The sequence below is a fragment of the Chelmon rostratus genome, chromosome 1, assembly GCF_017976325.1.
Source record: "Chelmon rostratus isolate fCheRos1 chromosome 1, fCheRos1.pri, whole genome shotgun sequence".
NCBI lineage: Eukaryota > Metazoa > Chordata > Actinopteri > Chaetodontiformes > Chaetodontidae > Chelmon > Chelmon rostratus.
Genome location: NC_055658.1, coordinates 29,803,405 through 29,830,188, shown reverse-complemented (window position 1 = coordinate 29,830,188; position 26,784 = coordinate 29,803,405). Strand labels below are relative to the sequence as shown.

General features: G+C 45.0%; 1 protein-coding gene across 5 annotated transcripts in view; it reads right to left on the bottom strand.

Moving 5' to 3' along the window:
• dmxl2 (Dmx-like 2) overlaps positions 1-26,784 on the bottom strand; it is a 41,192-nt gene that overhangs the window by 4,679 nt on the left and 9,729 nt on the right. Inside the window, exons 7-49 of one of the 5 annotated variants that reach the window (XM_041943530.1) lie at positions 26,533-26,705; positions 25,393-25,573; positions 25,084-25,264; positions 24,677-24,895; positions 24,303-24,574; positions 22,153-22,422; positions 21,796-22,025; positions 21,401-21,603; positions 20,645-20,766; positions 20,030-20,119; positions 19,789-19,897; positions 19,571-19,690; positions 19,194-19,421; positions 18,616-18,902; positions 17,870-18,042; positions 17,114-17,765; positions 16,692-17,021; positions 16,485-16,604; positions 15,790-15,925; positions 14,739-14,849; positions 14,411-14,580; positions 13,674-13,771; positions 13,396-13,561; positions 12,634-12,898; positions 12,301-12,503; positions 11,753-12,145; positions 11,425-11,607; positions 11,039-11,335; positions 10,759-10,950; positions 10,575-10,651; positions 9,581-9,711; positions 8,826-9,071; positions 8,350-8,532; positions 7,958-8,041; positions 6,558-6,748; positions 6,307-6,440; positions 6,127-6,212; positions 5,725-5,926; positions 4,702-4,819; positions 3,510-3,575; positions 2,528-2,614; positions 2,163-2,284; positions 619-757 (exon numbers count right to left, since the gene is read on the bottom strand). In XM_041943530.1, coding sequence (XP_041799464.1) covers positions 619-757; positions 2,163-2,284; positions 2,528-2,614; positions 3,510-3,575; positions 4,702-4,819; positions 5,725-5,926; positions 6,127-6,212; positions 6,307-6,440; positions 6,558-6,748; positions 7,958-8,041; positions 8,350-8,532; positions 8,826-9,071; positions 9,581-9,711; positions 10,575-10,651; positions 10,759-10,950; positions 11,039-11,335; positions 11,425-11,607; positions 11,753-12,145; positions 12,301-12,503; positions 12,634-12,898; positions 13,396-13,561; positions 13,674-13,771; positions 14,411-14,580; positions 14,739-14,849; positions 15,790-15,925; positions 16,485-16,604; positions 16,692-17,021; positions 17,114-17,765; positions 17,870-18,042; positions 18,616-18,902; positions 19,194-19,421; positions 19,571-19,690; positions 19,789-19,897; positions 20,030-20,119; positions 20,645-20,766; positions 21,401-21,603; positions 21,796-22,025; positions 22,153-22,422; positions 24,303-24,574; positions 24,677-24,895; positions 25,084-25,264; positions 25,393-25,573; positions 26,533-26,705 — 8,040 coding nt within the window. Of the gene's footprint in view, positions 1-618; positions 758-2,162; positions 2,285-2,527; positions 2,615-3,509; positions 3,576-4,701; positions 4,820-5,724; positions 5,927-6,126; positions 6,213-6,306; positions 6,441-6,557; positions 6,749-7,957; positions 8,042-8,349; positions 8,533-8,825; positions 9,072-9,580; positions 9,712-10,574; positions 10,652-10,758; positions 10,951-11,038; positions 11,336-11,424; positions 11,608-11,752; positions 12,146-12,300; positions 12,504-12,633; positions 12,899-13,395; positions 13,562-13,673; positions 13,772-14,410; positions 14,581-14,738; positions 14,850-15,789; positions 15,926-16,484; positions 16,605-16,691; positions 17,022-17,113; positions 17,766-17,869; positions 18,043-18,615; positions 18,903-19,193; positions 19,422-19,570; positions 19,691-19,788; positions 19,898-20,029; positions 20,120-20,644; positions 20,767-21,400; positions 21,607-21,795; positions 22,026-22,152; positions 22,423-24,302; positions 24,575-24,676; positions 24,896-25,083; positions 25,265-25,392; positions 25,574-26,532; positions 26,706-26,784 lie in introns of all 5 variants that reach the window. The other 4 variants (XM_041943498.1, XM_041943506.1, XM_041943512.1 and 1 more) reach the window with 4 other exon arrangements.

Below are 26,784 nucleotides of genomic sequence, written 5' to 3'. Positions count from 1 at the left end.
TATGCTCCACGTCAGCAGATGAGTATCATTCCAGGCATTAAATGGCTGGATGTGAACTAACCAGACCCCGGTGCACACTTGAGAAAGCCCCTCCTGCGTGACTCCCTCTGTCCTGTCTTTTTATCAACACGGCTGGGACACGTCGAACCCTGCCTGCGTGTTTAAGCGTGACGCAAATCTGCATCTGGAGTCGCCGGCTGTGAGAGCTGCTGCTATCTGTGTTTATATGCGTCCATCTCTGCGTCGCGAACACACCCCCTCTTTGTATCAGCCTCCATAGACTCAACTGTTTAGTCGGCGCGGCTCAGTTTGGCTCGACGCTGATAAGAATAAAAATACAAACTTCTCCTGAAAGTGTGCAGGGGCCACAGACTGCAGAGTTAAATCCAGGTAGTCATTCGCCTTCACTAACTTCACTAAAGATTACTGCAGCATCTATTGTGGAGCACAGACTGTTATGAAATAAGACTGCAGAGAGATATCACATATTCTTTGTCTATAGGCTCCAAAACAGAGCTTAGTTTCCCCCTACTGACTATAACTGAGAAGTGCACACCCATCACTGCCTGGTTTGACTGCACGTGTGCTCAGCTGTGTTTGTAATGTGTAGCCTCGTACCACACTGGCCCCCATGCTGGTTTGCCCGCTGCCGAGCCAGGGCATGGATGCGGAGACCGGCATCTGTGGTGGCGCAAAGGGGACGGAGCTAGCCTGGGCAATGTTGGTATGAGAAGAACGATGGTCTATGTCATCAGAGCTGTGAAACAGAACACAACCATTAACCCGTCAGTGAGATGTTTAAAACACGGATGATGAAGAAAGACTCAGTCGAATATTCACATACAAAATGTTTAAGTCAGCTGGTTTCTTACAGGGTTTCTGCAGGGTTCACAAAGTTCAATTTAAGAGCTTTACAGATAACACCACATAGAATGCAGCTTAATACCATCGTATCTGCCAAAGTATGATGGAAGACCAGTAGGGCCGATATGGCCTAGAATTAATTATTATCATATCACATCTTTCATTACTTCCCAGCAGTATATAATAATAATTGATATAATTATTTAAAATAATGCGACCTGGATGCAGAAAAGCAACAGAAAATGCACAGATGGATTAACCAATTAACAATAAATCCATTCACGTTTCTGCTAAATGACACGATGAGCTCCCGAGCTACAGCACAGTTGTGAGAGTGCTAACTAAGTCTGACGGTGCAGACTGAAACTCCACAGAAAGACTGAACAGCCTCCTGCACGCACAACCCACTGCTGCAACAATCTCACTTTTATAGGTGCGTAATGTCTCTTGACAGCCCGCAAATGGATATAAAAACCTTTTATAACTAACACTGGTGCCTCTGGCAGGCCTGCAGCGAGCCCTGTACTGAGAGAAGCCTGGAAGATGAGGAAAACAAGCCCTTTATCAGGATAAAGCATTGGCACCATTTCTTCAGTGCACAATTCATTTGATTTTTCTTGCATAAACATATTACATGAAATTATAAAGAGGTGTATATGTTTGGGATATACCTATATGATGAGCATGGATGTCCTGTTTAAGTTTTATGGCCCCAAACCCAATCAGAGTCTTTTAATATTGGTTATCTGCCGATACTGATTCTGACCCGACAGTAATATTTACCTAAAGGTTGATCAAATGTGTATCTGACACACTGAAATAACATATGAAGGTCAGTGCTGGCTAAAAACAAAAAGCAGCTGGCCAAATGTTTTGTCCACTAACAGCTCTGTTACCATCGGAGTTCAGCAAATGCATGTATTTCATCAGGTGTCAGAACAGAGTGAATCACCAGTGCGACCAAATAATTTCACACCCTCACACACACATTTTTACTCTCAAAAAGAGCACAATGCTCACACTGTACAGCCCAGCTGTCATGAAGCAGAGCAATCCTGCGACACTAGCAGGCTGCGGTGTAGTGCAGTGAAGACAGTATCAGATCCTGATTGGCTTCACTGTTGTAGATACTGATCCATTCAAATATGCCTTGATTGGCCCAAGACATCCCCAGTTATGACTGGTGTTTTCCTTTTGGTTTTGTCTGTGTGAAACAGGAACACGGTATATTCTTGATGATGGTGTGTGTGCAGCAGCAGAGAGGATGTGAGAAGCGTACGATCTGCCCTGAAGCTCACCTGCGGGACTCCTTATCAAAGTCGTCCCCTATCCAGGTGTAGGGCTGGACAGCCACCAGGCTCGACACGTCCACCTCCTGGACGTCATGAGTGGAGGCCAACACTATCTCATTGGAGTTAGCCTGGACATGGAGGGGAGCGCGGGGGAGTGGGACGAAGAGGGAAGAAAAGACAACATTAAAGGAGGACTTGGCAACAGTTTGCGCTAATTTCCTGGAGAGGAACTGATACGTATTTGTAAATTCAGAGGAGGATTCTTGGAAAGGATTATGTAATTACACTTTACTTTGAACCAAGCTCTTTCCAAGAAACGTCCTTGAAATGATTATGAATGATGGACTCAGGCACACACGTGCGTAGCTTACCTTATTGATGGCAAACGCCATGATTATATCAGACTCCTTATGAATGATTTTAGCTTTTCCTCCTGGGTAGCCAAGATCTGCCTCCACCTGGAAAAGCAAAGAAAACACGATACATCAAGGCTCAATATTGTAATAACATTACAGCTAAAGTAGGGGGGCTCCGGGGCCACTGACTGAAAATTTGAAAAATGTATGTTTAGAAGCCTATTTTTCATAGATTCTGTTTATGTTAAGTTAATTTCCTGCTATGACGAGTAGGACGGAAAAATATACACTTCCGAAACACTTGCTTTGAGCCATGAAGTGGCTCCAAAAAATACTCCCACTGCACGTGAATGTAGCACGAAGTAGGCCACATTCAAAGAGGGAGAGGAGTAATCGTAGCAGAATGTCACATGAAGAAGGACACAACTAAATACTGGACGGTTGATTTGGGATTCCCCGGTGACCACACCCTGCACGATTAGCAAGCTTCACACAGCCCTGACAGTGAGCATGCAAGTTAGTAGGTCTACTGTATGTGCCAACTCTCTTAAGGGGAGCTTTTTCTTTTTGCTTTTGGGTCCAGCAAAATCAGTCCAGCTAGAGAGGAGAGAGGAGTGAGAAACACAGGGAGACGTGTTACTGGAAGGGTTCGGATGTGAGGTTATGTGAGTGGATGTCACAGGTGTCCCGGTGAGAGGGAAAGATTAGACGTTAGATCTAAGCCTTAGAGCCTTGAGTAAATTTTGTGACAGAAAAACTGCCAGAGCAGTCACTGTGAGGCCAAGCTGGTGCGGAGACATCAGGAGCTTCACCCAGTTCGGTGCAACTGTTAAACATAACATGCAAACCTAAACCATGTGCAACCGGCGCACGATAATTATCTTAAAAGTTTGACGCACTTGCTCCTTCAAGCTTGGCTTTGCAGGGACTCTCGCAGGCAGACAGACAGACGGACAGACAGAGCCACGGCCTGGGCTGGTACAGTAAATGATACTACCTTATAGGGACTGCTAGCTCCTGCTATGCAGTTTGGGCTTATACGGTCCATATGGTTCTCTACAGACTACACAACACACACAGAGGCAATATAGACACAGAACACACCAACACGGCACAACACAAAACACATGCACAAACACAGAAAAATAAATTATGGAATGAAAAGAAAATGTAAAAGGTTGACAGGAACTTCGATGTACACTTGGTGATAAAATGCAAATGACTCCGCAGTTCACCTCATTGGCACAGAGCTGCAGTCATGTAGCAGAATGAATGGAGGCAGAACTATGGACTCAGGGACTTTAGTCTAATTTTGCACTGGCAGCTACAGAAGCAGCCTGTCATGAACGTGATAACGATGAGTTCTAGAAATCACAGAAGGCAGTGAACTGTCCTGTACTTTGATTAAAGACTAAGGAGTCAAAGCAATGATAATGACAATAACAAATAAGTATGAACAAAAGAGATAAATGCTTAATGAGCACTTCTGTGTGTATTAGAAGGAAGTGACCCCCAACAGGCTTGTAAATTTAGATGAAAACAGTCATTCATTCAGGGCAAGTGATCAAAGTTTAACGACCTCCGATAAAAACCTCAATAAATCATCCGAGCTTCGGCAACGACTGCATGGATAACGTGGAGATTCTATTTTACATTTTTAGGGGTAACCTAATGCAGACATGCTGTACAAAAAGAACTGAAGTTAACTTGAATGAAGTACTGAACTGGCCCATATACAAACATAATTGACAAAAATAAGAATAACACAAAAGATTTTCTCTGACTGCATGACATTGTTTCACGAGTACTGCGTATCTCATCAATCGCCGTCATTATGGCCGTCATGTAAAGTAGCTATTATGACAAACTTTGAGCCCCTTTTTACAACAGAGTCAAATCCTCTCTTCACCTGCTGATCCTTACAAAGTTTCATGACAGAAGCTTTTGTTTTATACGTGACTTTTAAACCTCTAGCTGTGACAAACACAATTTTGAAAATGTAATTTCCAAGAGAATACACTCTTATATTTGGGCCAATGCAGTAAATGAGTGAGGGGAAGTGAACAAACAATAAAATGTAAAGGAATTAACACGACTTAAATTAAACAATGATGGGTTTAATCATCAAAGCTAATGAACACTGAAGAGAAAACAAGCAGATTTTTTTTTTTTTAATGTGGACCACTGACCTCACTCTGCTTCCTTTTCTTAGTAAAGATGTAACGGATCAAAGTCTCCTGAAGAACTTCCTGTTTGACCAGGAAATGCCAAAGGCGTCGGGCTGGAAAGGACTGGTGGTTCTTTGTCCTGAAAGGACAAACATGGAGACAAATAAGTGGGTGCAACCACTAAAGGGGTCTTCTGTCATGGATTGTTTTCAGAATAATGGAATTCGATATGATCGGATGCTGCACGCACGACTGAAATTTGCAACACATTTGTTCTGTGTTGTTTGTAAAGTATATGAGCATCATTAATATAGAATGATATCAATAGTGTAGTTTTCATTCTTCCGTGTTATCCCAACTACTTAAACCACTTAGTGTCCTTAAATAACTCGTGATAACATGTCAGCAAACGTGGGGAGTGAAACCACTTGTGCTGGAGTGAGCAGAGCTTGCAGTCTAATATACAGGATGTAAATAAAGTGTCAGTACAATTACACCTGACCAGTGTCTGCTGGCTGTTTATTTTTTGTTCTGACTGGTGTATTGAGTATTGAGTATTTATAAAATTTGTTATTAAATTAACTCAACTAATTTTACTTTATGGCAGAGCTTATATATGCAATTCATTTGCCACTGACGTGACGGGTGACATATCTTAAGGGGAGTGCTCTTTATGAGTTGATGCCTGCATGTTTTCTGTGATCTGTGGACGTATCCAACATCATTTTTGAGGTATTATTTCATATGTAGTGTATTTTATTGGTCTTGCTCTTGGGTGCATCATTTATGATTGATCTTTTTAAAAGTTGTCAACTGCATCTAGGCGGCTCCTGAGCAACAGCAATGTCCTTTTGGAAGATGAGCTAGTTGCACTTTTTATCCATCCAGAAACAAAATTCACTCCTTGCTGAAACTGCAGTCATTAAGTATTACTCTATTACAAATTTAGAAAGTAAACTAAATTGCAGATGTTGTATGAACGCTTTGAAATATCCAGCCTTAGTGTGAGAGCATGGATCCCTTTTTCTATGATTTAATACTCACTTGAAGGGTGTGTTGTCTGGCTCCAGCATGGCCTTGTGTCGGAGGATGGCGGGGCCCCCTCCCGCGCTGAGGTCAGTGGGGTAAGTGTTGATGTAGTTGGGAGGCGGGCCGTCAAACTTGTTCATTCGCTCCAGCAGAAGCTGCTCCCAGTTCTCTAAAGTCTTTAACACAGCGTTGCTGAGAGGGGAGGTAACTGGTAGATCTGTGACACAAACACATTAACATGTAGGTGTAGAGTATACGTACACTGTACACAGGCAGCAGCAACACTGATGAGTAGCTTATGTATATTTATGTAAATTTTCAAATTACCGTATAATATTTCAGTGTATCTTCATAGAGAATAAATCTTACTGTACAGAGATTTGAGGAGCTGCTCAGGATTGATGATAGGGTGTGTACCTGTGAAGTCCAGGCCGGTGAGAGGGAGGAAGTTCTTGACGTTGTGATGAGCCAGTTTCACCATGACCAGGCGGATCAGAGCCCAGCTACACATCGCACAGGCAGACATGCGGAGATCTTAAAATCTGAAGCATCGACTCCAAATTACGTTGGAGAAAAGCAAAAGAGGGCGAGCCCTACCTGTAGGAGTTGGGGTCAGAGTGCTCAGTTATCTGCGTATCAGAGAGGAAGGCGTCGTCATCATCTTCGTCATCCTCTGCACCGCTTTCGTCTGAGTCACACAGGGCATTGCTGTCTGATAGCGGCAGGAAGGGCTGAGAGGGAGGGAGTAATGATGGAAGAGAAAGAGCAGATGAAACAGACAGATTATGGCGACTATGAATCATCGATCTCATTAGCCGATTCCACATATGTAGAATTTGACGCCTTACTTTGGCCACAAAGTAGTCCCACATGCTCAGCTCTGGGGGGATGAACTTCTCCCTGTATGCGGGTCTCTCTGTAGGCACAGGAGGCGGGGTGGCTGGCGTCTCCTTTACAGGGCGTCCAGGAACGAGCATTCTCATGTTGAACCGACGTCTGTATCGATCCACATCCTCCGCTGGGGGCTGAGGGGGAGCCACTGGGGGGGAGGAGAAGAACGAAGAGATGGTATCTTACAAACACAATGAACTCTGATAAGGTCAGCTCGCAGCAGACTGCAGTATGCTGCAGTTTTGAACAAATGATAAGGATGAGCTGAGACGCAACACCCTTTTAAAGCCAAAAGAAGGTCAAGAAATACACCAGGGGGGAGTGAACTGCACCCACACTCTACACAGAGCAGTCTCCACATATATATTTCCTACAGCATAACTTTCAGTCCTATGGCTTTGATGAGTCATAGCACACGAAAGACACACTTGGGAAAGAGAGAAACAAATGCACAAATACAAACGTTTAGGGTGGGGGCACAGGGCAAGACACACTAGGCTGTGCACAAACCTGCACCATTATCCTGGGTGACTATCTCTGGCATTGCACCAGACGAAACAAGACCAGAGCAGACAGTTCAGTTAGACACACAGACACCACACAGATCATTAAATAACTGGCTCAGTAAAGACCTGACGTAGTGCGAACGAAATACACACAAAAAAAACACATCAAACAACAATGGTGAACTTGTTGTTAGCCACAGCGCTTGAGTGAGGCAGACACGATGAGATCGCCGACTGTAACGTGTTTATTTTGTTTAAAAATGAGTGTTAATTAGAAGATGAGGGGGAGGCATCAATGTGTAACGTTTGAATACGGTCGTGTGTTTGTGACATGCGTGTTGAGTTTGCAGCGGTGCTCGAAAAAGGGTTTTAGCATTTGGCAAAGTGATTATTATCAACATCTGGCATTTAGGATCCCCCTTAAGCAGCTCTTCAAAAGGCTCTCGGCTTCGCTGAGAGCTATCTCAGACTCTACAGCGATAAAGAGTCTAAATGCCAGCCCGTATCTTCCTCCCCCACAAACACAAAGTGAGCACAGATTACTTTGGCCTAATGAAAACGAATGAACGGTGTCAGGTTCAGTCAACACAATCAGACTTGTACAGCACAGCTACTCAGGAAATGGCTTAACTTCTACAAATCTAAAAATCTGACAAACAGCTGAATCAAGTCACACAGGAGCTACAATCAGTCTATGATGTAAGTATTACCTCTGCTACACACAAGCAAAATCTGGTCCATTCACATTCTTTTTCAATATTTAATGCTACAAACAGGACATAATAGAACCAGTCATGCAGTTCCAGCTCTACATTAGCATTTCACTTGCGTAATAGCCTCTCGAGGTGTACCTGGTTTAGTCTCGGATTCAGATTTAGTCTGAGAGGGCTGCTCAGCCTTGGCCTCTGAACACTCCTTGCTAGGCCCAGCTGTTGCTTCAGTGGCACAACAGGAATGACACAATGAGATGAGTACAGAGGACGTTACAACATGTACATGCAATGCAGTACGAGCGCACACACACACTCACACGGCACACACAGCCGTTGGCTTATCATAACACTGGACACAGACTAAGCCTTCGCAGCACTAGTGAGCTTTGTTGTTTTTAATGGGCATTCAGTCGTAGCTGCGCGGGGGAGAGAGGGATAAGTCAAGCATCTGCGACAATGCAAACCTGTACAGTTCCCATGCACTGCAATCCTGCAAACCAGCACTGCAATCCACCAGCCCAGTTACTCACAGCTGGCCTGAGTTGCTGGTGCCACAGTGCCCAACCCCTCTCCCCTTGAAACGGGAGGAGGGGGTCGTTTGGGGCGCTGGGTTTCAGCGGGGGTGGGAGTGGGGTTTGGGGTGAGGCTGCTCTGCTCAGGTCTTCCCGCCTCCTGAGACTCCTCTGGCCTGGCTGCCTCAAAATCAGCTGGCACTGAGACACAGGGCAGAGGGCACACTCACTCACACAAGACAGGACACAGCGGCGGCAGCAGCATCTCAGGAGCATCATCAGGACAGGGCGAGGTGCGTGTTTACGTAACTATGGGGACAGGCCTGAGGGATGGAAGCGCTGCCTCAGATCAGAGATAAGTCAGGATGTCAAAGAGTCAACAGATGGAGCAGAAGAGGACAATGGCGAGAAAAGACGAAGACGAAGGACAACAACGACAACAATGATGATGGGAAAAAAGGTATTAGCAATTTACTACAAAATACTAAGTCTACCTGGTGGGGCCTCGGGCCTCTTTGGCTTAATAATGACTTTGGCCCCTCCTCCGAAGACGGCGGCCCACACGCGGTTGTTGAGGGGATGCGCTGCCAGACGGAAGAGTTCATTGCTGCTGTGTGTGCCCAGGCCGTGTATGAGCAGCGCGAGATAAACAGCCACGACCGCTTCACACAGCAGCACGTTGAGCCTCGGCTGGTCCTCCTCCCTGGCAGACGTCAACAGAGAAATCAGGGACGACACACCTGCAGAGAGAGGACACACGTGGCATTTGTGTAAGATATTAACTTGCGATTTCCGAAAAAAAAAAAAAAAGCTTCCACAGCAGAACAAAACATTATCTCTGCACAAGGCAGAACACATTCATGAAACATTCGCATGATGGCGTGATCAGTCTCTGTCTTTCCGTTTCCTTCCCAGAGGCCATGAAGCTCCGATTATAGAACACCATCTGCCTCTCTGCATAAACACAGACGGCCCGCTTTGCTCTGCTCTTCCTCTCCCTCTGCTTTTCATATTCGCTCTCAATCATGTCTCTGATGCTCACACATATGCCATTTTCCCTTTCTATGCATTCTGCGAGGATTCTGGAAGATCATCATAACTTAGCTTCAGTCTCATTAAAACTATCTTTGAGAGTACTATGACAAAACTGTTAATGAAGAGCCAGCCCCCTGATAAAAAAAAGAGTACAGAGTCTAACTCAATCTAACCCCACAAATGCCCGTGGTTGGAAAAGCAGGGGCTTTGTTACCTGGCCACTGCGCAGGAGCAGAGTTGGGAGTTATATGTTCTTCAATGCTTTCTGTGCGGAGACGTTTCCTCTCACTGAGCAACAGGCCCTGGTACACCATCCCTGTAAACTGGTTGGCCTCCGTCTGGCTGCTGAAAGTCAAAAGCAGAAAGGTAACCTGATAGTCACAACCACACAAAACAAATAAATGTATGCTCATTGGCTTTCTTTCCTGAGTGACAACTACTTTAAAGGATGACTTTTGTTTTTTACAACCTGGACCTTATTTGTAGCATTACATATGACCATTTACTCACCCAGACAACTTTGAGGTCATTTGGAGTCGTTTTGAAGAAATTAGCTCCAGAGGAGCGGCGCGTATATCCGTATAATGCGAGTAATCGGGGCATCCATGCGCAGCCTCTATATAACGCATAATCTGCGGCGAAACTCGTTCATATTCCAATATTTTGTTATGATATGCTGGCGCTATTCCCCTCTGAGCCCTTGGTGGCATGTTATCAACATCCGTCTACGAATACACAATAACGAACCATAGCTGTGCCAAACTACAGCTAAACTAGCCAACAGAGTCAGCCGCGTTGTGGCTGGCTGCTCGCAGCGCGCGGCATTCGGAAATGACATCATCCACGTCAGAGGTAGTTGCCTAGAGATGCCGGATGTTGATAATATGCGTTATATAGAGGCTGTGCATGGATGCCCCGAGTACTCGCATTATACGGATATACGCGCCGCTCCTCTGGAGCTAATTTCTTCAAAACGACGCCAAATGCCACCAAAGTTGTCTGGGTGAGTAAATGGTCGTATTTAATGCTAGAAATAAGGTCCAGGTTGTAAAAAACGAAAGTTATCCTTTAAATTACAATGATGTTGTCTTGCAGGAAAGAAACAAGAAGAGACACCAAAAAAAAAAAGCATTTATGATGCTGTACAAGCCATTTTTGTTTACAGGATGGCAAACAAGCAGAGGCTGTCAGACCTGTGGCAACTTTACCTGTAGCTGTGGCTGTCACACAGCGCTTGATAGATGCAAGCAGACAGAGAGGCTGCTAGCGTGTGCAGAGTATTCACCTGAGAGTGAAAGACAGACATGTTTCACTTATTCAGCATCAAAGTGAACAACTGCAGATGACTGCGACGAAGTCTGCAAGAGGTTGGATTCTTATTTGAGCTCTGACCCGATCATCCATGAAGTCAGGATGCGGCGAGGTCTCCATGAGGGTGATGGTGTGGAGGATGTCGTGAATGTGGTTGCTGAGGTGGAGAACTGGATTAGCTATGACCGTCTTGGTGGGGGCAATGCAAGCAGACAGCAGAGGCAGTGTAGTGGGCAGAGGCAGAGGAGACTGCAGCTGCTTAACTGTGAGTTCCTACAGAGTGAGACAAGAAGATGTAGATTTTGCTTTTTGCAGCGGAAGTGCATAACATAAATGTGTGCATGGGAGCGTGAGTGTGTACCTGCTGGCTCTCCTGCAGAAGGAACAGAAGCTCCATGCGAACAGAGGTAACTCCTCCGCCCTTGGCTCCGTGAAGGCTACAGTAGGACAGGAACACCCTCAGCAGGGCCTGGTTCTTCCTCAGCCACGCCTTGCGCCTCTCGGAGTGCTGCTGCTTGGCCTGAAGACGGCGTCGCTCCATCTGGTGGCGCTCGTAGGCTCCGGCCTCTGTGTTCTCCAGGGCCTCGTCTGATATGTCCACCGATGCTGTGCGCTCTCCCCAACGCTCCACCTCCGAATCCTCCTCCTTCCCCTCCACCTTTAAATTGAATTCACGGTGCATAACCACAGTCAACCAGGAAGAAAGAATATAAAGCAACATCTACACCAAACATCATCAAAGTGTACCTTGTAGTTACAGATTGTATGCATGGCTGCGATCTCTTTCTCCAGCCAACTGTAGAGCTGAAAGCGGAGCTTCCCTCCATCCACCTCAAAGCCTGTGGCCAGCGTACGCAGCTCCGTCATCAGGATCTTCAGACAGGCACGGAACTTCAGCTGCTCTGCTATCACGTCCACCTCTGACTCACCCTGAAATATATGAGATTGAGCTAAAGGAAAGGCCCTGCACTTTGCAGAATCGCTGACCTTGTGGGAGAATTCAATTCTACCAGGGGTCTCAAGCATTCCTGTATTTGTAATTGTTCTCATGGATTATAATTCATATCATTCCTACCTGTGAGTTCTCCCTCTGCAGTTTGGTGCCGCCGCTCTCTGAGCCTCCGTCTGCTTTCTCAGCCTCTGTTTTCTTCATGGTCAGGCCGTCATCATCATCCTCATCTTCGTCATCATCCTTATCATCTCCCCAGTCCAGCTTCAGCCCGTCGTCCTCCACCTTCACCAAGGGCTGGCTCCAATCCAACGCACCCACACTGTCATTTCCTCCCCAGGCATAGGCAGGGGCTGCTGGGGCGGCCCAGTCCACACCTCCCTGGGTGCCGTTCTCCAGGGGCTGACTCGAGTTTAAGTTAGCCTTGGATGAAGCTTTGCTGAGGGGTGAGGAGCCAGATTTCTTGGTAACTTTAGGAATCTTGGAGAGCACTTCCAGAGCCAGAACTGGGCAGCCCACCTAAGGAAGATGTTTATACAATTAAATCTATGTCTTAACACTAACATTTTATCACACTGTATAAATAACTGTAACGGGAGAGAGGTAGATAAACGGCCCCACCTGCATCAGAAGGATCTGATTGGAGTGAGTGACTATATCATGGAAGAGCTCACCTTGAAGTGTGCATTGGCTGTGGTGAAGAAGAGTTTGCGCTCTATGAGGTTGATCTCGTCTGCGCTGCTCTTCTCAGCAGTGAGGCCCACAGTCGCTGCGGTGCCCTCTGGATTTGCAAAGTGGCGACGGATGATCAAAGGGTGTGTCCTCAGGTAGTTGTAGAAACTAAACACCACCGGGTTGCAAGATTTCACCATCACATCTAACACAGAGGGATGGCAGGAAGAAAAGGGCCTTTACGTATAGCACACAATGCACATAATGAGCAGAGCAAACAGGATTTAGTGGATCTTGCTGTGCAACACTGACTGAAATGTCTGCAACCAACTGACCAGGGTTCTCGTCATCCTCTTTGGGGATTCGCTCCAACAGTGTGTCCAGGGCCCGGGTGTAATCCTTCATGATCCAGTAGGCTATGCTGCGGAGGAAAGGGTCAGGATGCAGCCTGGAACAGTGGTAGCCACTTCCATCCCTGTTACAGCCCAGGACCTTTTCATGAAGGAGGCCTTGGCAGGTGGATGAGTTCTCAAAGTCAGCCTCATACAGCCTTGCTACTATCATGGCTAACTGGAGATCCTCCATCTTCTCCATCAATACCTACACAACACAGAACAGCAGACTGGGTTAAAACTGCAGCTTAAGTAAGAAATGTAAGTAAGTTAATGTTGAAGTGCAAAATTATAAAGAATTTTGAGTTAGTAATTTCCACTGCATGCAATAAATGCAGCTGAAGCACATAAAGCTCATGTTTCCATTTTCTTTTTCGGCTATCTGTATATTTTGACTGTGTGATATAAAAGCCCAGGCCAAGGAAAACTATGCAGGCTTTTTATGCATCTTATCAGTGTAATTTAGACTCCTCTTACGTGTTTTAAAGGCTGCAGAAATCCCAGCTTTCTCAGCAACAGATATCTGCACATTAGTGATGTATTGATTTAAGTCTCAGACACACCTTCGCACTCTATTGTATCCACAAAACAAGGCTATGCCAAGTTTCCACTGTGAGGGAAATGGAAAAGCAGACTCAATACTTGCAAGCATTGGCTGTGTATCTTGTGTGCTGCTCAGTGTAAAAGTGTGTGTGTCGTTCACACCTCTATGGCGTCTTTGAGTGATCCAGCCAGGAGGAAGAAGGCAGCGGACTGTTCAAAGCGCTGCTTTCCCAGCAGGGAGAATGCATTTTTCAGAGCCGCCTTCCGCCAGCGGTCTTCACTGAAGTTGTTCTTGAAGAACTGAGTCATCTTCTCGTCATGCTGAGACCTGAGAGAAGGAAACCACACAGCTCAGTGTCCCACAAAGGTTATGTGAGAAACTTTGATGAAATTAAATAGTAACTCAATTCAAAACAATGTGTCCAGAGACAACGTCCTACCTGAAGAGTCCCCACAGGACAGCTTTCTTTTTCATCGCCAAGTAGAACAGAGCAGCATCTAAAGGGTCGTTGTGTCTCTGGAACGCAGCTTTACCTAACTGATTATACACAAGTGTTACAGTTACTTACTTAACTACATCAAAATCAAAGATCAAAATACTGCACATCGTCACACAGGCCAGTACAAATGTTCTAAAAACTATTTGCCTTGATCTGCATTGCTCTTTAAGATAATCCTGGCTTCTTATCATTATAACTGTAGACGTCCTGCAGGAAATACATTTCAGCTGGTTAGCACAAAGGAGAATGCATGTTTCCGGAAACAATAAAAGTCAGAATGCCTTCGAATTTTGCAGTCAGAAAAGTGAAGTTTGATGGCTGAACCACGGGTGCACAACGGACCTGAATGCTCTGTTTTTAAATGTTGAACAGCTTCAGCTGTGGCATTTCTAGAAAGCAGCTAATGCAACATAACTGGAACCTCTCTTACATCGTATCAGGGAGTGCTCTAAGCTTCATAAAGCTTTTATTATTTAATCAAATTGTCCAGTGGAGGAGTCGATATTTCCCTTTTTAGTTATGTTTCCATTTACTGTCCTGTGTTAGACACTGTCAATCAATTAGCAAAATACAGGAAACTAAATCATACAGTCATCATTATTTTTAAATAAAGAAATAAGAGCTTTTAAAAAAATCCTGTGAATAATGTATCTATTAGTCTGAATTTGTCCTGGTACCTTCTCCACCATTTTCCGCAGAGTGTTGATGTTGCGTATCCACCAGCCCACTCCAACAGCTCTGAGCTCAGACCATTGTGGATCTCCTCTCTGCATGGCCGGGATCATGTTCAGCAGCTCTTCTTCCGCCTCCGAGTGGAAGGCCCATGCAAAGTGGCATGTTGATAGGCCTGTCAGAGGGACAGGGGGAGAGCAAGATGTTTAAAGCTCATTTCCAAGACTAAATGCACGAGAAATCTTCATTTTATAACCACTAAACAACAATATAGTGATGTCATTGTCATACAGGACGTTTATATATGTGTGCCACAGCGGCAGTGTGTTTTACCCTGGTGGAGGAGCTGCATGCGGTAGAGGGGGGGCAGAGAGGTGAGCAGGCAGGTATGAAGACGCATGGCCAGCAGGTACCTCAGTCCACACTCATCAAGAGCCTCAGCACCTACAAAAACACAACACCAGGGAGCCGTCAGCAGTGTCACTGATATTTCATGACCCCTCTGTGAAAATGCACCCAGAGAGCAAAAACCCTTTAAAAGTCCAGTATCACTTGAGTTCATGCGATGCTGTCTGAATCTCTTGTCCATGAACCTTCTTACCCTTTCTGTGCTTACTTAGCCCTGGAACAACCTGCTAATGTCTTCCTTTCAAAAGACTAAATAAATAGGATGGAAAATTGGAGAAAAAAGACAGAGATAATGGGAAAAAGTGCAGTGTCTGCTTATATACAGTGAATGAAGAACAGTACAAGCACTGTTGTTTATGTTGATAAAGATTTGATGGCTGGAGATTTAACAATATTCAGGAACACACAATCAAGAAAAATTATGCTTAGCTTTTACGTCTATAACCTTTACTCAACTTTAATAAAATACTATCTCTTAACAAGGGTAACAGTTAATGGACTGCGAGACAATGGGCAAATTCCAACACAAGCCTGTTCTACAGGTATATGTGCATCATGTATCTTACATTAAGAGTACATAATATAAAATAAGGCAATACTTTATTCATCCACAAAGGAAAAATACTCGTGTCCCTTGTCCTCCCACCTGACAGAGTGTAGGGACAGAGATAGAATAAAGACCCTGGAGCTGGTCGGTGGTCAACGACACTTCAATGGGCACATGGAAGAACTTCAATCAAGGTAATAACTATGAGCTTTGACTGCCACAGCTCACATAGATGTCAGTGCTGATTTAAGGCTGTGTTAGAGTGTGTTTACTGTGTATTTTAATGTGGTGATGGCTTATGTTCAAGGGAAAGACTCTTTAACCCAAATAAGCCTTGGTGCAATATGATATATTTACTCTGCTATATATCTACTTTACATATCATATATGATATGATCGTAACTTACACACACAAATACATTTACTAACCTGTGTACTGCTGATCAGTGGAGCTGGCGACCTCAGCACTGGTGGTTGCAACCGTATCAGCCAAGGCCACCAAGAACATCTGCTCTAGTCTGGTCAGTCCCGGCAGGCTGGAGTGCATGAGGTGACTGGACAATACCTGGACAAACAAAGGAAGAAAATGATGGAGGGGAGCAGTGAAAAACTCATAACAGACTGAAAGGAACGCAATGCTAATGCTGTACTGATGCACTGATGGAATTTACAATGTGAGCATTTACTGTAAACTTTGTTAAATATTACCAAGCCTTAATATTCTCATTACTTTGAATTAGCAAAGATTATACAATAGGAAACAAATACTCATTAAGAAAACATTATTCTGATATAACTGGAGTATTATGTGCAGATCAGTCTTTTATTATCATGTTATTATGGTGATTACTCCTCCCCTTTACTACCCTGAAGAAACTAAACCACAAGATTACTGCATTATTGGCATTTTTTGTTAACAAGACATTACATGGCTATTATTGTACTTCTCGTATCACACATCACTAACTTGTTATTATCAAGCTATTAAATCTTTATTTACCACTTAATTCTAATACAACTGAGGAATGAAAACAATATTTATTTTTGGGGTTTTATCATAAAAAGCCTACATTAACAGTGCAATTCCCTTTTTTTTTTTAATGGGAACACCTTCTAAAATATACCTGAGCATGCTCTGGTCCAAAGTAGGTAGGTCCATACTGAGAGAGGTTGATAACTCGAGACTTCTTCTCTGGTTTGTCGGTGGCAAAGTTCACAAAGTCATCTGTGGTGACTGTTGGCACCTGTTTACACAGGAGGAACGCAGTTAAAAGTATCAGTGGACGACACCTTCAACAATTCTCTGTCAAAGCTCTCTTAACTCTACCTACCTGGAAGAGGTCAGAATACTGGTCCTCTGTGGACTTCTGGGCTCCCTCGCCGTCTGCCACCTTAGTTCCCTTAGCAGCCTCTTCCGCTCCCTTGTACGAGGTGTCTAAGTCGGCCAACATGAGGGAATAAAGAGGCAAGGGAGGGATGGAGTTGATCTCCGTGTAGTCTCTGCCCCCATCGCGGCCAGCCACAATGGTGTCCTTTGCCGTGCTGCCAGTCACACTGATGGTCCGAGACAGATGTCTCCTGGCGCCGCCCTCACCTGCCTCCACGTCCCTCACCACAGCGACTTCCCCGGCAATACACTTCACCAGGTGAGCGAGGATGGCCTGAAATATAGAAGAGCAGCAGGTTATACAGGGAATAAAACAATGCAGATTAGATGAGCTAGATCACCACATATCCCTGGAAAGAGACCCACCTTGGCACGGCGAACCTTGCCCAGGTCCATTAGTTCCAGCAGCTGTGTGGGATGGTACTGGGGTAGAGTAGGGGACAGCGAATGAGCGGCCTCAAACAGTCCCCCTTCCTGAAGTCCTGCTGGGGCACGAAGGGCCTCGTCCACCGCGGCACTCCCTTCAAACACGCTCTTAGACCTGGCTCTCCCTTCGAAGACCGAGGAGGAACCTGCAGTTTGACCTCCAGCAATGTCTGCGGATGATAGATTGCCCTCCTCCCCCTCACCGGGTTTCTTGTCCTGATGCCACTGGGCGTACACATGCATTTCACAGTCCATGCCCACCACCAGGATACCGTCCCTCACCCAGGACAGAGAGACTGGCAGAGACGGTGTGCCGTCCACTGAGGACAGGAGGTCCACGGACCGAAGCAGGATCCAGCGGGAGCGGATCCCCTGTTTGATACTGCCCCCTAGCGGAAGGGTGATGACAGCCACCCCCTCCTTGCTGCTAGTCTGCTCATTGACCATGCCAGAGATACGGCCATACATGAGAATGTTGGACCCAACTCCCACGGTGAGGATGTGAGATCCATCCTCCTTTGACAGCCAGTCCAGGTGAACGTAGTGCTTAATGTTGGGGGAGCTATGGTCTCTGCTCATGTACAGGTCAGACCTGGCATGTAGAAAATTATTATCTTTACTATAACACCCATTAACTGGTATACATACAGCGTCTGCCAGAATATGATAGAAACACACAAGCGATGCTCTCCTGACCTGCTGTACACGAAGAGGTTGGAGTCCACGCTGACTCTTGGATCCAGGGTTGTCGAAGGTCTGGTGAAGTCGTCCAGGTGGAGAGTTTGCTCTAAAACCCACTCTGAGCCACCGGTAGACTCACACTCATAGATGGACACGTGCATGGAGAAGTCCTCTCCGGAGCCCTGCAGCTGAAGACAAGACAAGTGCTTTCTTAAAGTGACTGATTTCTGTCACATCTGAAGATAGACACTGTGTGTCGGTCCATCAGGCATACGGTAAACACAAGACAAAGGGATGTAGGCCTCAATCCTGAGCTAGACAGACATATATGCCAGAATACCGCTCATAGACCTCAACTTGGTTTCTGTTCAGTGACATCCAGCTGCACGTAATTCAGACACAGAGCAGCTGCAGGACGCTCAGACAGTCAGGTTTTATTACTTCCTTTCCACTAATGGCTACTGATTGTTAGCACAGATTTTGAACGCGCTGCAATGCATAATGTGCTTATCTAATCGAGTTCCTCCCTTGCCATTCTCCGCTTTACATAAATACGTATTCATATGCTGATATACGGAATTGTTATGTATTTCTGGAGGATCCAGCCTATATAGCCAAATGATGTTTACTCACTGCATTTACATTTTTATTGCAATTTTCCACCTCAAGGTGATTGCCACAGCAAAATGAATTCCCACACTGCTATAGGTTTTTAGTGAATACTGAAAACACCACTACAGAGCCGAATTCCAATTTCCTACCTGTCCTTGTCTGGGCTTTTTAAAGGCCACGGCCAGCCTGCCGATGTATGAGCAGGACACAGCGACGGGCCGTCCTGACACACACACGGCACTGTTGTTGTCTTCCTCCTCGTTCATCAGGGCCCAGGGCTCCCAGCGGTACACCCGGTTGTCCTGGTCGTCTTCGCTATACCCGTCATCACACTCCACAGCACAGTGCCAGAACCGCACGCGAGAGTCAGAGCAGGTCGTAACAATCAGATATGGAGCCAGGCACACAGGGTAGATGGAGGAGGAACTCAGGTGGCCTAGCAGAGAGAGGAGGCAATCCTTACTTGCATTAACCTGCTTTCTTGGTTTCTTGCTTTCTAAATAGCATGTGGCTAACTGCCTGACCTCACTTAAAGATGGAAACCAAAGAAATAGAAGCGCCTTTCATATTTCTTATTTTATTTTTAAACCAATGGTGCCCAAACATAAATGTCAACCTTTTTCAGGACTATGCCCACAACACAACCTTGGAAAAAAAACCTGCTTTTGCACATTCCTTTTAATTTGGCAACAACAAGATGGTGTGAGTCAGATGTGTGACAACAAACCTGCAGAGGGGGTGGCCCTGGTAACCTCCACCCCGTGGGGCAGGTCGAGCCGCTTGCTGTACACCAGCTTGGAGCTGAGGATGAGTTTGCTTGCTGATTGTAAGTTGGCTGTAGAGGCAGACCTGGGCAGGGGTCTGATAGGAGAGGTCTCCGGAGATGAGTCGGCATTCACAACTTGATTGGGAACCATAAGCTGGCTTTGGAAGCTGTAATCTGGGCTCGGCTCATCTGGATAGAGACACAGGAATATTATAGCTGGCCTACACCTCGGTAGAGAAAGTCTGATGTAGATAAAAATGTAGGCTTATCATCTAAAATTCATGCTTTCATTTCCAGTTATGCCAATAACTGCTCAGCTGGGAGGGCCACACACTTACCAACACAGGCCTGCACAGACTTGAGGTGCAGGTGCCACATCTGCAGGACAGAGTTCCTGTTGAGATCCTTTTCTATCACCACCAGGAAGAATTTCTCAGAGAATGGGGCAGGTTGGTAATCTGGGTATAGTGAAATTACATTATTGTCTTCTTCTAGTGAAAATCAGGTTTTTATGAAACGCACCTGTACAGAGTTTTAATTCAACAGTGTGCTATACCTTCACCAGGTGGAAAGGCCGGCGTGTATGCATCTGTTTCTTTCTGGGGCTTGTAGCCTAGAATGAAGTCCTCTTGGAAGACATGAAGCAGCTGGGTGTTGGCGCCACACTGGGTGCACATGGAAATAGCATCAAACAGGTTACTATGTCTACTGATCGCAAGGTTTCAGGATTTCAAGCCCTGCATTTCTGTCCAACACTGACCTGAGGTGGGTGTGAAAAACACAGAGCAGATGCTAACCTGGTTCGTAATGACGTCCAACTCAATGATACATCCAGGTCTGGCAGTGGACTGCTGGCTGACGATGTTGAACACCTCGCCCACCAGTTTCTAAACAGGGACACGCACATGAAAAATGGTAAATTATCCATTTCGAGTATTGCATTTGAAACCGCTCCTGTGGTGATAATGTTGCATGCTATGATACAGTGTGCAGGGTAATACAGGCTTGTGGTTGATATGAAGCAAGAAATAGAAAAATCAGCTTTAAGAAAATGGCCACATTTCCAATAAAGGTAAGGTCGACATGTTATGGTGTTTTGTGTTTTGATAAAGGGAAATTATTAAAAAGCTCACAGATGATGAAAAGCTGGCTAACAAGAGTTTAATATCTGTGAACGATGTAGTTATATCAGATTTGTGATGTTTCACGACTGATGGTTGCCCACAAGCCTGGTCTGGACTCGATTCCTGGTCCTTTGTGGTAAAAGGTTTAAAGACCCACAATGTGACACATGAGGACCTCCATACATGAAATTCACTGAACAGATACTCTTAACAGAGTTCATCACATCCCAATAAGCAGCAACATTATTTTTTTCCTGTGCAGTGTCAAGTGTGTGTGTGTCCACTCACAGATGTTTCAGGATCTGACAGCTCATCCAGTAGTTTTCTGGCATCCACCACGGCTTGATAAAGACGCAGGTTTTTACCATCTGATGCCACGAAGCAGGCACTGGCACTGTTACAGTAAGTTCCTGAGGGACAGAACACAGAGTTTGTAGGAATGTCCTGCAGTGCCAAAGAATGTATTCATTACCATTTTGGCTACAACACATATTGATCCAAAGAAATTCATTAAATATTTGGCAGTTTTAAATTATTAATTAATAGTAATCCCACAATTTAGAAAGATTTACTTTAAAAGATTAATTTCTTCCTCAGGCAGCAGAGAGAAACTAGATCCAGGGTGGATATTAATTGGAAAATTATAATTATATATAATATATATACTGTCTTTCAAAGCACAGCCATGAAAATATATTTATATCATGGCAGGCAACAATGAGGCATGGAGGAACTTTTTAGTGCTAATCTGCATGCAAAACAGCACCACATTTGAGGTATGCACTTTCATGGCCTAAATGCCATTACATACTGTGCATACATTTAGCACAGTTTTGTTTTGACATACAGCGATCCAAAAATAATTTTGCTCTATGAGAAAAAGCAGAAGCTCACACGCTTCAGCAACAGTGAAGCTTCCCCTTCTACATTCAAGCTCTGGTTAAGTTCTTGGTAAGTATTTTCTCAGAGCCACAATGTTTCGGCACTGTCATTCATCACTGAGGTTAAAATTTCCACCTGATTAAAAATGCATGGTGTGTTTACCGAGCACAGAGCTGGGTACTAGTGTAGGTAGCCAAGCAACATTGCTGAAGGCAGACGTGTGCAGAGAGTTGATGCGGGCCAGTTCAGAGACCCCTCCGGTGCAGGACAGGGGCCCGATGTGGTCCACCCTCCACAAGATCAGCTCACTATAGATGGCGTTGGGGTCATGGAAAGTCCTTGTAGCTGCATTACGAAGCTGCTTCCTGCTGATGGAAAAGCAACGCATCACTAGAACTCATTCATGCAGAGGACAACAAGCCCATCGCTTACAGAATGAAAGTGTGTTACAATAAGCAGCATCTATGGCATTCCAACCACGTGCTCTCTGCTTATTCTTTCTTCTTAACTTTCTTATTTACACCCTTTTCTTCCTCTGCTTTCCCTCTGTTCTATACCTGGGAAGTCCCTTTGGTAGTGGAAAGGTAGGAGGCTGCTCTCCTTCCAGACTGCCAGGGGCGGAGGGAGGGGTGAGCAGAGCATTATGGTGAGAGGAGGTCAGCAGCAGGGGCAGCACGGTGTGGCAGGCTTGGTCATTCAGATGGAAGCGGTGGCCGCAGTACCGGAAATTGTGAGATACAGTCAACACGTTGGAGAAGGCGGAACGCTCAGCAAATGTCACTGCCCACTGCGGACAGAGGGAACCAAAAAATGAAGTGAGGGCTAAGTTTTTAGTCAACAATCGTCATTCAAAAACACGGAAGAAAAAAATGATGCATCCCAAACTCTCAAACTTGTCCCCAACAATCGTTTACCTGATTGAGAGATCCATCAACATGCTTGGAAACCATCATGACAGCAGGACTGATGCCGAGGCGAGGGTTGGGAGAGGGGGCCAGGGCGGGCGAGCCCAGGCCGGCTGAGGCCGAAGCAGAGCGGGAGACACGTTGGACCGCCCTACCCGGCTCCCCTGCCCCAGCGCTCTCGCCCTCAGTCAAAGTGCAGGCGTACATCAGGATGTTTTTACTCAGCGAGTTGGCATCACCTGTAGGAAATGCCACTGGAATACGGGAGGAGAAGGACACCTGGTGGGAGATTTTGGGGGGGTAAGAATCATTAGGAACACAGGCTCACATTCTCTACAGTCTTTTAGCCTTATTAAGACCTACTAAGCAATTCATACCAATTTGTCTAGTTCATCAGTAGCAACAAAGTTAACAATATGCTGTTTGGCTTTCTAGTGCATGCTGACATCTGAACCAGAAACATACACAGCTTATTGCATATTACACACATACACCATCACTTTCTACAGTGCACAGTATATGGACCTTATATGTGTACAGTGATCCCTCGCTATAACGCGGTTTACTTTTCATGGTTTCGCTACTTCACGGATTTGCATCGTGCATTGTGTTCTGCATTCTGATTGGCTAAAAAGTCACTCCGCTTCTTCTCTACCTGTGCGTCAATAACGTTGCAGTTTAATATGTACACGTACGTAAAACAGCTTGCCAAATTTACATTACGTACGTGCAAAGTTTAGCCTATCACTATGTTCTTCTCCCGAACAAACACACCTGCACCGCGGGCTTCAAAAGAAGAAAACACTGCAGAGCGGAGTCAGGATGCAGCGGCTCAGTCTGAAGAGCAGTGAAATACACCTGAGTCACTATTGGTCCGACTGTACTTTGTATTTTTTCATAATCATTTTTAATTTTCTCCCGTTTAATCCAATTACTCGGGTCGCGGTGGGCGGTGCTAATCTCTGCAATTTGAAGCCTTCTGTTCACATTGATGATTAAAATTATTATTTGACAGTACAGTACAGAAGTTATTTGTTAAAAAAAAACGTTTCTAAAGTACTTTTATTTGTGAAACAAATGCTTGAGCCTGTAAAATGGTTTGTTCTTTCTTTTCAATGTATAATAGAGTATTTAATTGTATAATAATTGTAAAAAAAAAAATAAAGGTTTCTACTTCACGAATTTTGCCTATCACGGGTTCTTTTTGGAACGTAACCCCCGCGAAAAACAAGGGTATACTGTATACAGCATTATAAAGCTCTTATTAGACAAGGCCAAAGTGTGTGTTCTCTCATTATGATCTGATAATAACATACACCATAGCTATATGTCTGCATGCAGCACTATATCACAGCAATGCAAGTAAAGTGATCGCAATAAGTAAAGACATTAAGGAACCCAGGTGTAGAGATGTCCAGAGCAGACCTCATCTGGTCTACCCTTCCTTTACGTACGAGCATCTTGCTGCATACAGAAGTGAAAATTAGAGCGTGTGAATGTGAAAAATTAGTTGGCCGCACCAGTGAGCGACTCTGAGTTCAGTCTCACGGATTCAGTAAACTAACAAATCTGTGATTTCTCATTTCTAACGGATGCCTTTACGGGTTAAACGTTGCTAGCTGTGTTTGCTTTGCATTTGTAATTTCAGGAGCTGCACTCTCCCACTTAAACTTGTATTTATATCAGACCAATAATTAAAAATTAGAAAATTAATAGTCTCTGCAGATTTGGGGCCTAAAAACATCCCTCCTCATTTGTATGCAAGAATAAGACTATTGAAAACTTTCAAGTAAGGTGTGAAGATTCATCAAGTTGAATGTAAATAATACACATTACATTGCATTTCCAAATATGAAATAAACAGTTCTCAGGAAAGACAAGATTAGATCAATTTTCAGAAAATAGTTTTATGAACGATAACCACATGCAGGTAGGAGCACAGTGTATCTCTCCCAGAGGAGAGAAAAGGGATATTAGGAGTCTTACATAAGGCTGGGGGAGTGCTGAGTCACCTTACATTTTAGACAAAGTAAGTACAGCTACACTGCTGCCACTGTGTGTGTACAAGTGAGTGACCGGTGAGCGAGCAAGTGATTCACTATCGAGTTTAAAGCAGAAGAGCTACTAATTTGAAAAAATGTTCCTGACTCTCTGCTCACCTGAACCTGCCTGAAGATGCCCTGGTTGAATTCGTCCAAGTACTTCACATGCCAAACCAGGAAAGATCCATCGGCAGGGTGGATGGTGAACAGCATGTCTGGGCTCTTGTTCCACTCTGTGGTCAGGGTCTCCATCTTCCTCTCCAGCAGCATGGAGGGCAGAGGCATGCTGGAGCTGGATCCCGGGGAGGATGCCTTGGTGCTTCCCTGCTCGCCCGGTTCGCCCTCTTCACCGTGCTCTGACGAGGCTTTGTCAGACATCTCGTCCAGGTCTGGAAAGCCACAAAACAATGTGCTTTTACAATATGACTGTGACGTTGCTTTTAAGCTATTGTGTTTTAAGGAACGCGTGCTGGCCTGGTTGAGGGTCATACCAAAGTCAAATTTCATAGGGGATCCTTCGGGGTCCAGGGGGTCCTCAGTAGTCTGCTCCAGCTGCTGTTCAGAGAACTTACGGAGCTGCAGCATGAAGAGCTCCATGGAGGAAGTGAAGCTGAGGTCCTTATTGTTGAGCCAGTGCACCACGAAGCCTCCGCCACCAGTGCCATCGTCTGGGTTGAACACTGCAGAATCAGCCAGCGTTGACGGGATATCTGACAGAGGAAGAGGAAGGTAGGAGGAGGAGGACAATTATGGATGAATATAATGAGAAAAAGGGTCAATAAAGAATTAATCAAGCTTTCACGGCTGCACTGACTCATTTATTCCTGTCATAGAAGCCATTTCTGTTATCAGAAATACATAAACAAGCCTGAGCCAGTTGCAGCGAAGGACAACCTACCTGTGTTGGGGTTAATACTGGCTGAGATATGGAAGTGACACAGCGCGTTAGCATGATGAGCGATGTGGCGGTGAGTGTGTGTGTCCTGTGTGCTAAGCTGAGAGGGCAGCAGCTCACTGTGCGCCACCAGAGCGGAGGACCGTCGCCGGCCCCGACGCAGATGCTTCAGGTGGTGGATTGACTAATCAAATAAAGCACGGGAACAAGACACAGAACAGGTTTGGATAATTCCTGAATCAGAAATAGCACATATTTTATATTCCCTCATGAATTATTTCTGGTCAGAGCTGACTGAGTTAATAAGTGTACCTCTAAAGCATGCTGGATCTTGTCCTTATTGCCTGCCAAGCCTGGCAGGCTGGAGCTGAAGGACTGTGTGTTCTCAGAGATCTGTCCTCCAAGCAGGCTGTCTTCTGGTAGCAGCGTCTCCGACCACAACCTACACACACCATCCTCGCAGGATGTCAGTAACACATTGCACACCGAACCCCTAGAACACAACAGCAGAAAGCAACTGTCTTACATAATCAATAATTACTTTGTTCTTCCTCAATTTGTCCAATATTTTTAATAAATTAAATAAACACATTACAGTTTATTATGGAATCAATAATAAATATAACTGGTAGCAGTATGTGGCAAATGAACATACAATGGTGTGATTTACTCTACACCGTCTCTACTGTCATTTAACTATTTTCTAAAAAGCCAAATGCATCTTACAACTCTTACTACAGACACATTGAGTTATACTGTAAAAAGGAATAAATAAAGTGGGAGTGCAAGTGGGTGGAATAAAATTTCACATGTCCAGATTCTCACTGCATGAGAGCAAACAACCAGAGTGCTCCTTATCCAAAGATCCAGTGAAACACTACAGATTCACAAAAAAAACCCTGTTTAAATGGACCTGTTAGATGCTCTGAATACAAACTGAGAGTATGTCTAACTAACACTGCACCCCTCCCTGTGCTCAGCCTGTGATCTTTCGCTTGAAGAGAAAGGAAAGGCAGAAGTGAGATGTAAGAACAGACTGCATTCAATTGATGAAATTACTAAATCGCTCAGTGAAAAAGCCATACAGAGAACTGACTGCTTCCACCACCAATTCAACTGTCTAAAATGTGAGTGTAAGTGAAGCTTTTTTTTCATCGCTGCATTTGAGAAAGTACGGCACACTAGATATTTGAAGACTGGGGATCAGGGTTTTTTTATTTTACTAATGCAACTGGAAACCTTTCATATGTACCCAACACATTCAGGAATGTATAACAGACAAGATAAAAATCATGCAGTCAATATCAGCACTGAACAGAGATTAAAAAAAAAAAAAACAATCCTGTTCTTTAACACATGACTCAAAAGAGGCAAAATCTCTTTCTTGAGCCGAAAAATGAGCACCTTGGAGCATGTGCTGTGTTTCTGGCCGCTGTGCCTGTGCTTTCTTACTTGGGCATGAACTTGCTGGTCTTCCTCCAGGACATGCCAGTGACCGAGCGAGGATGAGCCAGGTAAACAAAGGAGAAGTGAACGGGAGGAGGCTTTTTATCGGAGATGTCCTGCACCACCACTGCAGAGCGCCAGCCCGTGGTGGGATACCACACCTTTAGTAAACAGTCATCCTGTGTATGCAAACACATGCATCGCCACGAACATCACCACACGCCCGATTACAAAAACTTCCCAACAATTTGTTGTTTT